This window comes from Pan troglodytes, chromosome 15 (genome assembly GCF_028858775.2).
Source record: "Pan troglodytes isolate AG18354 chromosome 15, NHGRI_mPanTro3-v2.0_pri, whole genome shotgun sequence".
Lineage (NCBI taxonomy): Eukaryota > Metazoa > Chordata > Mammalia > Primates > Hominidae > Pan > Pan troglodytes.
This window is the reverse complement of record NC_072413.2, coordinates 34700829-34718135: the sequence shown is the minus strand read 5'-3', so window position 1 is coordinate 34718135 and position 17307 is coordinate 34700829. Positions and strand designations below refer to the sequence as shown.

General features: G+C 40.4%; 1 protein-coding gene and 1 long non-coding RNA gene across 4 annotated transcripts in view; one reads left to right on the top strand and one right to left on the bottom strand.

Annotated features, from left to right (window-relative positions):
• Positions 1–14730, top strand: part of SFTA3 (surfactant associated 3) — a 40757-nt gene extending 26027 nt beyond the window's left edge. Inside the window, exons 1-4 of one of the 2 annotated variants that reach the window (XR_008539210.2) lie at positions 10572–10658; positions 10857–11015; positions 13060–13262; positions 14049–14729. Coding sequence is in view for 1 of the 2 variants with exons in the window: in XM_003952476.6 (XP_003952525.1) it covers positions 10862–10989; positions 14049–14072 (152 nt within the window). In the remaining variant the exon portion in view is untranslated. Of the gene's footprint in view, positions 1–10571; positions 10659–10856; positions 11016–13059; positions 13263–14048 lie in introns of those variants that run through there. The other variant, XM_003952476.6, reaches the window with a different exon arrangement.
• The window catches only part of LOC129137059 (uncharacterized), a 171757-nt gene that overhangs the window by 6900 nt on the left and 147550 nt on the right, over positions 1–17307 (bottom strand). The window contains exon 4 of one of the 2 annotated variants that reach the window (XR_008539214.1): positions 13249–13677. The exons of the other annotated variant lie outside the window; for it this stretch is intronic. This is a non-coding gene — a long non-coding RNA (uncharacterized LOC129137059). Of the gene's footprint in view, positions 1–13248; positions 13678–17307 lie in introns of those variants that run through there. 2 annotated transcript variants of the gene reach the window in all.

Below are 17307 nucleotides of genomic sequence, written 5' to 3'. Positions count from 1 at the left end.
CCATGTCCCTACGAAGGACGTGAACTCATTGATAAAGAAACTTTCTTAGAGTCCACTGAATTTTTCTTACCACATTCATAAATCCACTATCTCATGGAGATGATTTTGGGCAGAGCTAGGATAAAGAATACTATTCTTCACAAAATTCTGAGAGATGGAATTTCTGGGTTTTGTTTGTTTTGTTTTGTTTCGTTGTTTTGTTTTGTTTGAGACAGAGTCTCCCTCTTGTCACCTGGGCTGGAGTGCAGTGGCATGATCTCAGCTCACTGCAACCTCTGCCTGCTGGATTCAAGCGATTTTCCTGCCTCAGCCTCCCAAGTAGCTGGGACTACAGGCGTGTGTCACCTTGCCTGGCTAATTTTTTGTTGTTGTTTTGTTTTTTTGCTATTTTTAGTAGAGATGGGGTTTTGCCATGTTGGCCAGGCTGGTCTCGAACTCCTGACTTCAGATGATCTGCCTGCCTTGGCCTCCCAAAGTGTTGGGATTACAGGTGTGAGCCATGACACCCAGCCTGGAATTTCTTATAAACAGGACACATGTAAGATGTGGGAATAATTTCAAGAGATTTCATTCTTTTAGCGTCCTACAGGCAAGGCTGTGAGAGTGGCCACTTCAGGTTTCCCATGGTGATGTGGTAGGAAAGGCACGATTTACCTATACCTTGAGTTGACATGCTTAAGTCATGAGGTTGAGCAATGTGAAATTTTTCTTCTTAAAGCTTTAAATAGGCTGGGCATGGTGGCTCGCGCTTGTAATTCCAGCACTTTGGGAAGCCAAGGTGGGAGAATCACGTGAGCCCAGGAATTAGAGACCAGCCTGGGCAACAAAGTGAGACCCTGTTTCTACAAGAAATCAAAACATTAGTGGGGTGTGGGGGTGCATGCCTGTAGTTCTAGCAATATGGGAGGTGGAGGCAGGAGGATTGTTTGAGCCCAGGAGGTGGAGTCTGCAGTGAGCCATGACCACCGGGGTAACAGAGCAAGACCCTGTCATACCCACACAAAAAGCTTTAAATAAAGGTCTCATGCTGATCAATGAATAAGAGAAATTGGCTGCCTTACCAAAGAAATACCTCTTTTCTTTAACAAAGATATGTCCCATAAATTTTCTAGAACATCACATTAAAGTGATTTACAGAAAGGTTGTGGGATAGAATTAGATCTTGAGATTCTCTAGTCTCTTCCATAAAGTGAAATCAGGAAGCTTTGAAAGAAGGCGGTAGAGAATAAATAACTTGTGAGGAAAAATGTTGATGATGATTTCATGATTATAATGTTAGAAGATTGTTAAAGAGTGATATAATCATCACAGGAGTCACACAAGGACATAAAAGTCCCCTGGTGGATGAGGAGGACTATACTTCCCCGTACGTCTCTGCACCAAAGCTCATTACTACATGACTGCCCTGACTTTCCAGTTCATTTTAGTCCTTTTTGGCCATAAGACTATACCCAGGTGATAAGCCCTGGTTACCCAGGAAGCTTGGGGGTGGGTGAGCATGAAGGGGTGATTCCCTGCCTTCCATTCACCAGTTTCTCTCATTGCTTCCCTCATCCCCCACAAATGTCATTTCGTCTCTCAGCTGGTCTCAAATCAGTCCTGTGACAAGAGTCTGAAAAATCCTAGTGACTTAGGAATGAGACTTTCAGATATGATAAAGTGACCATATAACTCATCTAGCCTACACCTAGTATCAGTTCCTTTTTTGAAGTATTAGTGAGTCATTTTATTTTTATGTGATTATCACACAAATGTGAACATGTTAAGCAAGTTATTGCTAGCAATCAGGACCGCTTGTTACATAACATCAGTAAGAGGGACTCAGGTGAGAAACAACTCTGATTATAGATATTTAGCCCAAATGTACATCAGTTGTAACTCCTTCAATGTATTCTTTTAGCAGCTAATTGAAATACTTTATCAGTGAAAGTCTTGACACAACAGTTATACAAACAGACACAAAGAACATGGGGAAATTAAATAAGACTTATAATATACACCTTAACAAAATGATGGCTTAATTTGTACTCCCTTTGTAATTTTAACTAAATATTGTGGTGAGTAGTTGTTACTTTAAATCCTAAGTATATGGGCATTTATTACACACAATATGAAAATACTTCAGGAGGCTTGTGATTAACGCTGTGGTATTCAGGCACAGTTTATAGAGACTTTCAATCAAAGACAAAAGGCCCAAGCAGATGATGAAACACTTAAAAAAGATGTATGTATACAACCAAGGACTTAATTCAGACTTTCTCATTTTAGCTCAGTTCTAGTTCTTGGCTTACCAGGGATGGCACCAAAGAAGTATCCTCTGAGCCTGGCTCAGGGATGCCCTATGGATTAGCCCCTAGGGTAGGTTGGCCAGAAAAAATGCAGGATGTTCAGTTAAATTTAATTCCAGATAAATAATGAAAAAATTTTAGTATAAATATGTCTCAAATATTGAATGTAACATACTATATTAAAAAAGTTAGTTGTTTATTAGAAATTCAAATGTAATTGGACATTTTTTATTTTTATTTTTTCTAAATCTGGCATCCCATGGGTGCTGAAGAATACTCAAATACCTCCTTTCCCTGCCCGCCATGACTGAACTTGGATCTTTCAATCATACAGACACATGCTCTAACTCTTATGTACTCACTCTCTGAGATAAAATGCCTTACAGATTTGAAACCCTCAAATCCAAAATTTCAATCTAGCTCCATGGTCTGGATCTCTTATTGGATATTCCCTATTACCTAAGCTTGCTCCCTTCCCATAGAACATTTTGTTTATACCACATATTTTCAAAGACATTTTTAAACATTAGTTTTTGAAGAGAAACATCAGTTGCCTTGCCACTAAATGTAATACAGAGAACACGTGAACACCTAAGTTCCTCTCTCTCTCTATCTCTCTCTCTCTCTGTCTGCCTGAACTTAAATGCCAACTTTGATTTTTCTTTCTTTTTTTTTTTTTTTCAGACAGTCTCACTCTGTCACCCAGGCTGGAGTGCAGTGGCACTATCTTGGCTCACTGCAACCTCTGCCTTCCAGGTTCAAGCGATTCTTATGCCTCAGCCTCCTGAGTAGCTGGGATTACAGGTGCATGTAGCCACACCTGGCTAGTTTTTGTATTTTTAGTAGAGACGGGGTTTCGCCATGTTGGCCATGGCCAGTCTTGAACCCCTGACCTCAAGTGATCCACCTACTTCGGCCTCTCAAAGTGCTGGAAATACAGATGTGAGCCACTGCGCCTGGCCCAATTTTGATTTTTCAAAAGCATGTCCTTAAGGTTTGGTGCCTAAATTTTAAAGGGTAGACAGATGTGAAATGAGATACGAGAGTTCTTTTCAGACTAAGTTTGTACCTCTAGATTGGTCTCCTGGAACTGTGGTAAAGGTAGCTACTCAAAGATTTTTTTTTTTTTTTTTTTTTCTTTTTTTGAGACAGAGTCTCGCTCTTTCGCCCAGGCTGGAGTGCAGTGGCGTGATCTCTGCTCACTGCAAGCTCCGCCTCCCGGGTTCACGCCATTCTCCTGCCTCAGCCTCCCAAGTAGCTGGGATTACAGGTGCCCGCCACCACGCCCGGCTAATTTTTTGTATTTTCAGTAGAGACGGGGTTTCACCGTGTTAGCCAGGATGGTCTCAATCTCCTGACCTCGTGATCCGCCTGCCTCGGCCTCCCAAAGTGCTGGGATTACAGACGTGAGCCACCGCGCCCAGCCTACTCAAAGATTTAATTTAAGATTTTCTAAGTCAAACCAAATGCCACTACTACTAAAATATAGGAACTAAAGAAAAGGAGCAGCAATATGGTAGGATAAAGAATAAAAAATGTAGAGTTAGCAGATTTGAGATCAAGTCCTAGCTCTGTACCAGAAGTAGCTGTGAGATCCTAGGCAAGTCATTTAGCCTCTGTGACTTGCCAGTTTCCTCCTCAATACAACAGGGATAATAGGGTCACCCTAAAGAGACATACTATTTGTAGAAATGATTTGTAAACTTCAAGTCCAATCAAGATGCTTGTAGTGGTGATGATGAAGATGATGGTCAAGATATAAACATTACAGAAGTCAATTATTAAAGAGATTTAAATTTAGACTCTCAATTTTTTTACTACCTACTCGGTTCACAAAAACTATATACATAAGAGTATCGTTCTTACATGGGTTGAGAAAAGAAAAAAAGATACCAAAAACTAACCCAATTTCATATACTTTTAGAAAACAGCTAACTAAAAGGTTGTGTGTCTAAAAATGGGATATTTAGAGTAAAATATTTAGGATCACATTGAAATCATGGATAACAGAGAAGAACACTGAGGAACATTTTGTTTAAAGCCATTTACTTTTATTTTTGGGTCAATACTGATTCAATACCCAGCCTATCTATTTTATAAAAAGCATTAGCAAGGTCTTTTCAGACTCATTTATTATTATTATTGCCATAATCGGCTTAGAGTTTTCAGTGCATAGTGAAGGCTTTGAGGAGATGTTGAGTGTATCTATTTGTTCAGTGATAATAGAGAGGATGGAGCAAGAGAAGAGGCTGGCCTGTATGCCCTAGGGTTCCTTTTTGGCACTTGTGTCCTATGCTCAAGGAGAAGGGTGGAGGGAGCTCCCAGGCCAGCTCTGGTAAGACTGCGGGAGGGCTGAGCTGTCTGAGCACTGGGTGCCAACTCTGATTGGAGAGTATTTATCCTTGTTTAATTTTACTTCAGGCTTTACTATATAACCAACACATACATGTTACGGAAAACTAGTGAATATAGATAAGTAAAAAAAGAGAACATAACAGTCACCCCTAACTCTTCCCTCCAGAGGTTTGGAATGCTCGTGAGATGTTAGTTTGTGTTGCACTGTATCCCCATGTGAGCTGTGAGCTCTGTGAGGGAACAGAGTTCATCCCGCTCTGTCAGAATCCCCCAAAGAGGCCTATTATGGTGGTCTGCATGGAGGTGTTACTCAACACACACATTTTAACCAAGGCATCTAGGTTGGTGCTAAAAGTCTTTGTCACCAAATCCTGAGCTCCATCCTTTACAGGGTCTTGAATTGCTTTTCTTTCACTTCCACTTCCCACACTTGGTCATAAAAGTAAGGGAGTTAGGGTTCCAGCTCTAGATTAAAAGTGTCTACCTTTAGAACTCAGAATCATCTGACCTTGCCTGGGGACTGAGTGGAGAGGGATCAAGTGGGATAAGCCTGGCCCAGTCATGAAACTTTACTTGTTGGAGTGGAGCAGTTACTTTAAGTACCTAGGTTGTTTGCCTTTGCCCCAGGTGCAGATTTCAATGGACTCAGTTCTGGATCCTGGGAGAAAGAGAGGATGGTACATAAAAATCAGAAGACACATCTTCACCCAAGCCTCTGAGACTTTGGCGAGCCAGGCAATATTGCTTTGGAAATACCTGATGGAGAGAATAAATAGAAAGAGGCATTCTTCTCCATTGCATCATAAATCACTGAGCAGAATTGGCCCATCTGTCCTCTGGGGTATCGGTGGCAGTGCCACTAGAACATGCAGTGGTGGTGGCCAGCTGAGGGGCAAGTGGCCTGGTGCTATACAGGAGGCAGTTGTTTCCAGAGAGGCACAGGCATGGTAGAGCCCTGAAGTGCAGTGGGATCTAGAAGTATTCCAGTTTACATATAATGTAAACTGGAATGTAAGGAATATAATGTAAGGAAGTATTATATGTAAACTAGAAGTATTCCAGTTTACAGTAGATGTGGTTGTATCTGTAGGACACAGTGGTAATCAATAGAGCAAAACAAAAGCATAAGAGTGGCATCTTTCACAAGAATTATAACCAAGTACTTGCGAGACACAACCCAAGACATGTGTGTTGCATGTGTGTGTCTGTGTGTGTGCGGAGAAGGGCAAAAACTCTAGAGAGGGCTCCATTACAGACATCTGACCTGACTTCCTCTTTCCTAAAATCAGTCCTAAAAGTTGTTACTACAGTAACAAAATAATTGTCCTTTCCAGTCATTTGACTGAACTATTTTTGGACTCACAGCCTTCCTCTGGTGTCCTATAATACTTGAATTGGATTCAGGCATCTCTGACTCCCTCCCCAGAATTTCTGGGTTAATAATAATATTGATCTTGCAGGGTTGTTAGGATTAAACAGTGTAATACTTGTTAAGAGCTCAGCACAGTGCCAGGCATATAGTAAGCACTTCTCAGTATTAACTCTAATATGACTGCTGCCTCAGTTCACCTCCCACACAGCTTAGTGTGCTGTGAAAGAGACTTAAGCTTAAATTGTGACTCACCATTAATGTCCTTGGACATATTACTTAATTTCCAGGTAATCTGAATTAACCCTACAAATATGGAGCCCACTGTGTCCCAGGCATTGTGCCAGGTACTGAAGACCCATGGATAAACAGCTCGAACATGCCCCTGCCTACAAAGCGCGCAAAGTCTGGGAGGCAGGGGAGGCAGTGAAATGAGCAATGTTAATACAGAGCTGCAAGGAAATCAGATGTGCAGATGCCCACTCATCCAACTTGGGTTGGACCAATAGTTAATAGACTCATCCAAAAACTCAGTAAAGTGGAGAGTCATTAAAAATGTTATCTACATGCCTTAAATGTTCTATTTCAATTTAAAGCAGATTAGAGGTTGTCAGGAGACAGGGGAGCAGGGGAATGAGGAGTGGTTACTTAAGAGTACAGGGCATTTTTCTGGGGTGATGAACAAGTTTTGAAACTAGACAGAGTTGGTAGTGGCACAGCATCATGAATGCACTAAATGCCATTGACTTGTATACTTTCAAATGGTTAATTGTATGTTATATGAATTTCACTTCAATAAAAATATAAATGTATATTATTTTGCCAGTTTTTTGATGCAAGGCTAAGGACTTTTCCTTAAATATATGTCCAATAATTGAAGTCCCAGGTCATCTTTCTGATTTAAACCACATCCATAATATATACACACGTTTTACTTCTATTTTAATTTCTTTAAATTGGAGCAAGAACTTAGATACTGACAAATCTATGTCAGAGTAGAATCTGTTTAGATTTTTAACGATTTCTTTCCATTTACAACTTTATAGCCATTAAAGCAACTTTTAGAAGCTTACATTTATGTCTTTGTACATTATAAAAACAACTTTCTGTACTTATATTTTATTAATTTACATAAGATTTTCTCAAATAACATAGCTATAACAATAAGTAAAATTGTTATAAAAGAACTTAGACCAAACACATCTGACTGTTGGTAGGCATACAATGCAATTCAACTGGTGAGAGCAGTAGTAAGATGAGTGTATAGACAGCAGCTTATCAGCTTTGAGTGTTGGGGAGGGCAGGACTGTAGTGAGTGTGCTTTACTGAGGAAATTATGTGTATCAAGTAAGCTGGTTAAATAGAGGCCACTTTAAGAGCATTTGTAATACAGTGGATGCCCAGAAGAAGGATGCTTAACCTGGACTGGGGGTTGAGGAATGTCTTTCCAGGGGAGGTGACATAAGTTGAGATCTAAAGATGTGGAAGGACTTAGCCAGAAGAAAAGTCAGAAGATCTGTTTCAAGCACTGGAAACAACCAGAGAGAGAAGACAGCACCTACATTGGAGGAACAGCAAGAAGTATTGCTGGAGTGTGGCGTGCAGAAGGGGATGTGTTGAAGATGAAACTTGGAGAGGATCATGTTAACCGTGTTAAGAAGTTTAGACTTTATTTTAGGGACAGTGGAAAGCCACGGAAAATTTTTAAGTAGAGGACTGATATAATCAGACTTGTGTTTTAGAAAGATCCCCTGGACTGCATTCCAGGGACCAGAATAGAGATGGTGGTAGGGCAGTGGAGGGGTGAAGGGTAGGGAGTCCAGTGATGGGGCTACCAAGGGAGTGGTGATATGAGCCTAGTACTATAGGGATGGAGAAGAGTACACCCCAGCTCTGAGAGGCAGGTAGCAGGTAGACTGTACAGGGGTTTAGTGGCCAAGTGTATTTGGGGGTGAAGGAAAGAAGGAAGACCAGCTTTGGTGATGGTGTCATTTGCTGAAATAGAGAACATGGAACAAGAGTAGCTTTGGAAAGAAGATGAGGTAAAGTTAGAATATATTGAATTTGAGGTCTAATGAAGCTGTGGGATGTCCATTAAGTAGCTAGACATGTAACTCTAAAACTGGATCTCAGAGGTTAAAGTGGCCAAAAAGTCATATAATGTAAGGAATGGAAAGTATCCAATGAGTTTTATCAATGAGGAGGCCCCTGGTAACATTGGTGAAAGCAGCTTTAGAAAGCAGGTAGGCACATGAGCCCAATGGTAATGGGTTGAGGAGCCTGTGCGCATGAGGAAATGACCATGGGTACTTAATCATTTAGAGAATTTGGGCTTTGAAGGGGAGGACAGAGTAGGGTAATTTCCAGAGTAGCTGAAAGAGGAGTAGGGGATGAAGAACATATTTAAGCATTACTAAGATGAGTCAGTAGAAAGGTAAAGACTGCAAATGTAAGGGAGGAAATAATGAGGGGGTTAAATGCAGAAACCCACACTTAGTATAGAACGCTGTTGTGAGGGGATAAGTGAGTAAGCCCATGTAAAGCATTATGCTCTGCCAGGCATGGTGGCCCACGTCTGTAATCCCAACACTTTGGGAGGCCGAGGCGGGCGGATTGCTTGTGCTCAAGAGTTCAAGACCAGCCTGGGCAACATGGCAAAACCCTGTCTCTGCAAAAAATACTAACATTAGCTGGGCATGGTGGTTCACGCCTGTAGTCACAGCTACTTGGGAGGCTGAGACATGGGAATCACTTGAGCCCAGGAGGTTGAGGCTGCAGTGAGTGGTGACTGTGCCATTGTTAGTTCCTTTCATTCTCTATGCACTGCCCATCCCCTATTTTGTTTCATCTGTGCCCTGCTATAATTACTTTGGCCTGTGCCTTTTTGGCTGCATACCTGTGGTTTTAGATAGTTACTCATGTAATTCTAGATGGGCATCTAGGTTTAGAAACTAGCAGAGACTGGTTTAATGACTTGCCTATCCCCTCTTCCCATATATGGCCTCAGCAAATCCCATTTCTCAAATGCGTACTCTCATTTTCACTGTCATGTTTAGCTGCTCAGCAGAGGTGATGGGCTCCTAACCACACCTGAGTCATCTCATGTACTCATTCAGACTTCAAAGTATCTTAGCTTTCCATTTTTTCAACTAAGCCAAGATGGAAGGTTTCTGTTCATTGTGGAAAGAGGCTCTTTTCTCCTCATAGCCTTACTCCAATGTTTATTAAATGCTTATTTCATTGCTTGCACAGAGTATTCAAAAAACTGAATTTTCCTTTCCTTAGTTCTGTTTGACACATTTCATTTTCCTCATTGCTCACCTCTTAGCCATTTTTCTGCCATACAGGCCCTCCTCCTCATGCCCTCTTTTTTTTTTTTTAGCATTTCGATATGTTTCTTTCCAATTATTTCTATACTTTGGAAAAATATAATTGAAAAAAATACTGCATGTTTTTTTTTCACTTGCTATTTTAGCATAATTATTTTCCTGTTAAAATTATTAACTATAATTTTGATAACTGCTAGATATTTTATCTTACAGCTGTACCAAGCTTCATCTTGCCATTTTCCTATAATTAAGCATCTAGGTGCTCATGTGTTTACACATATATCTTTGTTCACATTGTTTATTATTTCCCTACCTAAGGTTTCTAGAAGTGGGATTACAACGGAAGCATTTTAAGTGGAATACAAAAGCTAGTTTCACATTAAGAACTAGAAGTGATACTGCTGTTTTCTCACCAGCAGAATACTAACTTTTCAAGTCCCATTCATATTACGACAAAAAAGAATGGCTTCACAAATCTCATTCATTTTATAAGTAGCATCATCTTCATCTTAAAAATATAAGTCATCTAATTGTTTACAGTGTTACACACTGTTCAGAGAACCACATAGCTCTGATTCCTTCCTTCCAAAAATTTACATTCCAAGGAAGATATACCGATGTGAAGATTCACCAAATGCAGACAAGAACTATTAAAAGTACCCCATGGATGGACCTCCAAATGAGTTTAGGGTAATTGCGCTTAAAATATTAGGACCAAAGTACATTTATTTTATAGATGAAGGAGGGGAGGAGACGAGTGGGGACCAGCTTGACATCCAGTCTTCACCTGGACATATGGAAAGAACAAATGTGCCATCTGCTCATTCCCTCTGAAGGTCTCTGTTGTTACATATTTCCTCCTCTCTTCCAGAGCATAATAACCAATGACTGCTCTCAGAAAGGTACTGTGACCACCACTTGCTTGGCTCTCCAACTTCCTCCCCCATTTCCCTCTTGACTCCTCTTTGCCATATCACCTTCTGTCCCCTAGCCTTGCCTCAGGTCCCCGACGAATCCTGCCCTTAATCTGTGGGGGTGGTAGGTGGCACTGGTTTGAAGAGCTTACTGGATCTCCCTCAGTGAGTCAGCCTGGAGTTGTGTTTGAAAACCACAGGCCCTGACTGTGGCTGTCAGACCTCCCAGACACCACCTGCTGCTGCCTATCATCATCTTCAGGTGCTGGGCTCCCCTGTGGGCCTCGTCCGCCCGCCCTCTGCTGCGGCTGTCCCATGGGTGCCCGCCCTCTCTGACACCACAAGAGAACCCATCTAGGTTCCAGGAAAAAACTCATCTTTATTTGCCTTCTTCCCACTGAAGGTAAAAGCAACATTAATAACCACAACAAATACTTAGTGAGTGCTTACTATTATTCATTTAATTGTTGGCCTTTCCATCCCTGGCCATGATGAGAGACATGCCATAGCTTACTCCTAAAGAGACCTGAGGACACACGTGCACAAACATATTGGGCATATCATCACTGGCATCAAAACTGATTTTCCCTGTTCTACCCAGAACAGGCCCGAGGGAGAGGGAAAAGCGGATACCCACCTGTGTCGCTGTTTGCGTGCCAAGTCCAGGAACAGTCCATACAGCCCTGCTGCATCCCACGACGCTGTCAAAAAGCAGGAGTTCATCCGAGGCTGAGGTGTTGTCATCAGAATATTCGTTAAAGTAGGGACGCTGACTTTGTTTTTGGGCAGATTCTCTTCCTGTGGAGTATCCAGCCTGTTTGCCTAGTTTTCCTGTTCTGGGGTCTGATCTCTATCTATTTCACTACAGTTCAGCTACCAAAGTGGTATAAGTAAAATTGAAAGAATTCTAAATAGCTTTTCCCCCCATGTTAGCTGCCTCACGTTAATGTGGTCTTATGGTCTGCAAATAAGTGTTTTGATGATTTGGCAACTGCAGTTATCCATACTAGCTCTCCTACAACTCACTACTGACAGTTAATTATTATTGAATATCCACCCACCCAGGGTGAGTTATAAGTTATACTAGGTGTTTTGGTTAATAATACTAATGCAATTAATTTACTGTTTACTCTCTCATCTTAATCAGCTGGTAAAATTAGATGGATTGGGTTGGCCAGGTGTGGTGGCTTACGCCTGTAATCCCAGCACTTTGGGAGGTTGAGGTGGGCGGATCACGAGATCAGGAGATAGAGACCACCTTGGCTACCACAGTGAAACCCTGTCTCTACTAAAAATACAAAAAAAAAAAAAAAAAAAAAAAAATTAGCCAGGCGTGGTGGCGGGTGCCTGTAGTCCCAGCTACTCAGGAAGCTGAGGCAGGAGAATGGCATGAACCCGGGAGGTGGAGCTTGCAATGAGTCGAGATCGCACCACTGCACTCCAGCCTGGGTAACAGACCAAGACTCTGTCTCAATTAAAAAAAAAAAAAAAGATGGATTGAATTGGTACTTAAATTTTTTTCTTTGCGAGGCTTTTCCCTTATTCATATTAAATTTAAACTGTTTTTCAAATTTATTTTACTATTCATATTTCCTGTGCATGAATCATGTAACCATGTCCTTTGATCATTTATCCATTGGGAATATTATTAGTGTTCACATGTATGTTTGAATAAATTTTCATATACTTGGTATAGATAATTCTATTTTTCATGTGTGTTGATTTTTTTGTTTTTTATTGCTAGTTATTTCTATTACTTACAAGTTAAAAATTTATGTAATTATATTTGACCATTTTATTTCATTTCTAATTTCTCCATTTGCTCCAATTGTAAGAAAATTATCACTTTAAAGTGAGACTAAAAGCCCTATATATTCTTTTAGGTCTCTATTTCCCACCATCCCTGAGATTTTACTCTGACATTCTCTGGGCCTTACAGCCCAGGCCCTAGAATTATTCAATACATTATTTTCACAAAGGTTAGATGCTTGCATTATGACTTCAATTGAGCAGTTACCTTAGAGTCTACTACCTACCTATTTATCCTGTATTTACAACTATTTCCCATGTTTTCTGTTGTCCAAGGGGCTTACAACATTCACACCCAACTTCACTCATTCACTTACTCATTTACTTATTCACTCACTCACACTTTCATTTATTCATTCATTTACTATATTTGGCACACAAACCCTAGGGTGACCACCAGGGATCCTTGCTTCCTGGTGTGTTCACTCGTGTGTAGGCAGGACCTGGGACTTGCTTCTAACCAACAGAATATGGCAAAAGTGGTGGGATGTTCTTCCTGTTATTGTGTTACATAATGTAAGATGCTGTCTTGCTAGTAGACTCACTCCAGACACTCTCCTTGTTGGCTTGATGAAGTAAGCAGTCATGTTGAGGAAGCTCTCATGGTGAGGAACCTTGGGCAAACTCTAGCCAGCAGTCAGAAAGAAGCCTGGATACTTGGTTTTAGAGCAGCATGGAAATGAATTCTGCCAATAACCTGAGTGAGCTTAAAAGGGGTTTCTTCCTCAGTCAAATCTCCAGATGAGAACACTGTCCAGGTGTCACCTTGATTACAGTGTTGTGAGACTCTAAGCAAAGGGCCCATCTAAGCCATGCCCTTACCTAGAAACTGTAAGATAATAAGTAGTAGTTGTTTTGAGCCACCAAGTATGCAGTAATTTGTTATGCAGAAATAGAAAACAAATACACGGTGCTGTGCTAATGATCACATGCATGATCTCTTAGTGCTTCAAGTAACATCATAAGCCCGATACTAATATTATCTTCATTTACAGATGGAGAAACTGAGGCCCAGAAATTGATGTCCAGAATGCTTTGCTCTTAGCCACTGTACTATTATGGCATATTTTATCTTTATGTATTGCATCATTTCATGGATTCAAGTTTATCAATGTCCTTTGACAAGTTTAAAATCTGTCTGCTAAAATCTATCAAATACATTAAGGAAAAGTCCCACTTGGCACATCTCCCACACCAGGTAGATGTTTTTATAAGTTCAACTCCATAAAGACATTTCATGTAACTGTTTTGTGCTGTACTTATACCATACATCTTGTAGAAATAATATTAGATTAATGAATAGGAAAGGTTTTTCTTAAAAGTGATGGACTGGCTGGGCCTGGTGGCTCACGCCTGTAATCCCAGCACTATGCGAGGCCGAGGAGGGCAGATCACGAAGTCAGGAGTTTGAGACCAGCCTGACCAACATGGTGAAACCCTGTCTCTACTAAAAATACAAAAAATTAGCTGGACATGGTGGTGCAGACCTGTAATCCCAGCTATTCAAGAGGCTGAGGCAGGAGAATCGCTTGAACCTGGCAGTCAGAGGTTGCAGTGAGCCGAGATGGTGCCACTGCTGTACTCCAGCCTGGATGACAGAGAGAGACTCCGTCCTAAAAAAAAAAAAAAAAAAAAAAAAGTGATGGATTATGAACTATTTAGAAGAAAGAATAATCATGGCAGACATGAGTCCTAAATGCTTTGAATTTATCTGGAATTAGAACATTCAGAAAAACATTAGTTAAAATGTGCTGCCGCTTGGATTCTGTCTTTAACTTTGCTGTATGACTAAAACATTTAATTTGTGTCTTAATATTAACATTTCTGATCAGGTACAGGGAAAAACATAATATAGAGAGATTTAGAAACACTTTTGTTTAACTGCTAAAGTCCTATTTGGTTCATTGTTCTGAGGAGTTAAGGTGGAATTGTGATCCCAGTACCATGTCTTCTAATAAAAGTCATTTTTGTTCTGCATTTTCAGATGTTAATTATTCATACTGCATGACTGAGGATTTTGGAGGCAGAGAGAGATTCATCTGCAATATTTGGAACACCAATGGAGGTCTACGTCAACACAGAATTTATACAGCAGCTGGTGCTAGTCAGAGCTAATGACAGAATTTCAGTTTAATAAAAAGACCCCCAACTGAGCACACCATCTTGAAAAAAGTATACTTATCAAACAGCTTTCAATCAGTTCAAGAGAGACACCTTAATTGGGGAGAGGAAGAATTGCAGAGTAGTTTGTAATCATGCCAATTCCAGATCAATAACTGCATGTTTGTTCTTTGGTAGAAATAGCTTTTGCTTTATCTTAAGTAATCACATATATATTCTCTCTATTTGGATAAGGAAACCTTCGCTTTATTTGACAATGTATAATGATATACTCTTCTAATTCACCTCTGTGTCTTCACAATAAACATGAGTAAAATTTAGCCATGTGATGGTAAAGGTCAATAGAATTATTTATTTTTAAAATAAATTTTGTATCTAACAGGAAAGCAGTGCTTACGAAATTTTTATATTTTCAAAAATTGTTTTGTTCAAATAAAATTTTATGAGTAAAGTTAAATGATGGTGGTTTAATTATAAGAAGAGTATACTGAACACTGACTGATAATCTGATTTGTATGCAATTACTTCGGGGAAGGCTGTACAGAATAATCTAAAAAGAAACAAAAAGAAGGCAATTTACTTTTTGAAGGAAGGATTTGGAATACTAAAGAATATGATTCAGTCATCAAGGCTTAGTTTCCTTTTGTTAAAAGGAGACAGTCATTCAAACTGGTGGCTTTCAACCTGTTCGTAGGCTACTAGTCTTAGTGGTGCCTTACAGGGCACTATAGGGCAGGCAGGGCAGGTGGAGAGGGCAGTGAGGGGAGTATGGCCCAATAGAGAGGTCGAGGCAAAGCCTGCAGGGGAGGGCTCTGCAGTTCCCTTTCTCACATCAACAAGGGCACATCTTTTCCTTTTTCCTGCCTGCCTTTTCCCCCCCTTCCTTCCCTCCCTCCAAACTGTATCTATTTACACAGACATACATTTTTGAATGGAAATATTGGGCCTCTATATAAAATTTCTTTTTGCAAAATAGGGTTCCTCTGCTAAAATACAGTTTGCAAATCACTGGACTAGACAATTCTAAGTTTTTTTCTTTCTATGTTTCAATTACTGTTAGGATTTCAAGATCCAGGAACAACACAGCAAGGGAGATTGAAAATCTTTTAGGACACACAACAAACACCTATCTTGCATAAATGGTAGTTCAGCTAAGAGGCAAAGCTATGGGTGAAATGGCATCTTACAATGCTTTCAGATATATGGGACTGTCTTAGTCTGTTTGTGTTGCTTTGAAGGATACCTAAGGCTGGGTAATTTATGAAGAAAAGAGGTTTATTTGGTTCACAGTTCTGCAGGCTATACGAGATGCATGACACCAGCGTCTGTATCTGGTGACCATGGCAGAAGAAGAAAAGGAGCCAGCACATACAGACCACATGTCAAGAGAGACGAAACAAGAGAGATGAGAAGGTGCCAGGCTCTTTTAACAACTAGCTCTCGGGGCAACTCCCATGGGATCTAAGAGTGGAAACTCACTGTTTACTGTAAGGATGGCACCAAGACATTCATGAGGGATTCAACCCCATGATCCAAACACCTCACACCAGGCCCCACCTCCAACACTGGAAATCAACTTTCAAAATGAGATTTGATGGGACCAAGCAAACCTTAGTAGAAACTATGATTAATAGGTTAAGTTTTTTTTTTTTTTTGAGTAATTATGTAGAGCAGAGCCATGCTCACTTAGGCACTTAATCTACTCAATGATGTTTGGGCAAAGGAAGATTATGACCTAATTTTAAAAATAAGAGCCTTTTGCATTTAGAGAACCATATGCTGTTAGAGCTGGTAGGATATTTGAACTCATCTTTCTCATTTTATATATTTACTTATTAATTAAATTAATAAATTTTTACTGAATTTGAATATGTGCCAGCCATCATGTTAGGCATTAGGTATATAGTATATTGTCCCTATCTGTATAGAGATTATGCTTTAGTGGAGGAGATAGGCAATTAAACAATCGTACACATAAGCATATAATTACAAATTTGTATAAGTACTATTAAACAAAAGAAAAGGGTTCCCTGAGATCCTGTGTTGGAGTATACATGAGAACACTGGGCTGTAGAGAGCAAAAGTGACTTGCCTCAAGTCACTGAGTGTATGCTGTAGGGCTGGCACTAGACTTGGTCACATGTTCTCTCTGTCTCATTAGCTTAGCTGTTAAGTTTAGGTCCATAGTAAGGGCTGAGTGATAGAAATCAGAAAGCCATGAACTCCCCCCTGGGCTTGTGCACTACTTTAGAACCTTGGGCAGCCTGTGAGACGCCTTGGGAGACACCCAATGATCTGCACTAAGAAAGGAAACTTCGAACTTTTGAAAATGGTTTTCTTCATTGGTTAAGGTCCCCGTGCTTACAATGTGGTTGACTGGAGGCTGAAAATGGTCTGCAGGGATAGCAAAGTCCATAATTAAAGAAGAACAATTCCTTAGTAGCTACAGCAAGACTATTATTTATTCAAAACTTTCAGGCTGCAACCAGGTTCAACAGCTTTCTCGAGTCTACATTACTGTGAAACAAGTCGTTTGTTCCTTTTACAAACTTTTGCCCAGATAGGTTTGCCAGACCTATCAATTAGAAGAAAACCTAAGTTAAACCATCATTATTAAAATTATTAGCTAAGAGCCACTATGATGAGGCCATTCTCCTATTTGAAGACAGCCAACTGGCATAGCTTTCAGCCCATGTGGCTAATGGGGAGTGTGAGGTTATTTTCTCTGATAAGAATCTGAAGAGTAGGGACAGAGTGAGTCTGGTTGATTGCAGAGCCATAAACTTTGGAGATCCAAAAATACACAGCGAAGCTGGTATCCTTTTATGAGCATTGAGAAGCTTTGCCTGCCTACATGGATGTCATCTACCTCTGGGAGGCACCTGACATCAGGTAGTTAACAACAATTTAAGTCCTTCCTAGTGTTTGCTGGGATAAGCGATTGATCTTCCTCAATCTAAAGCCTAAATCATAGTCAAGTAAGCACTGCATTAATGAATAGATGGGATTACAGCATACATGCTGGGTTTTTTTGGTGCAAACTATCTTTTTTCTTTTTCCTTTTGGCAAACCTCCTCCCTCCCCATCTCCTTTCCTGCTGCCCCACCCCTGCCACAACCCAT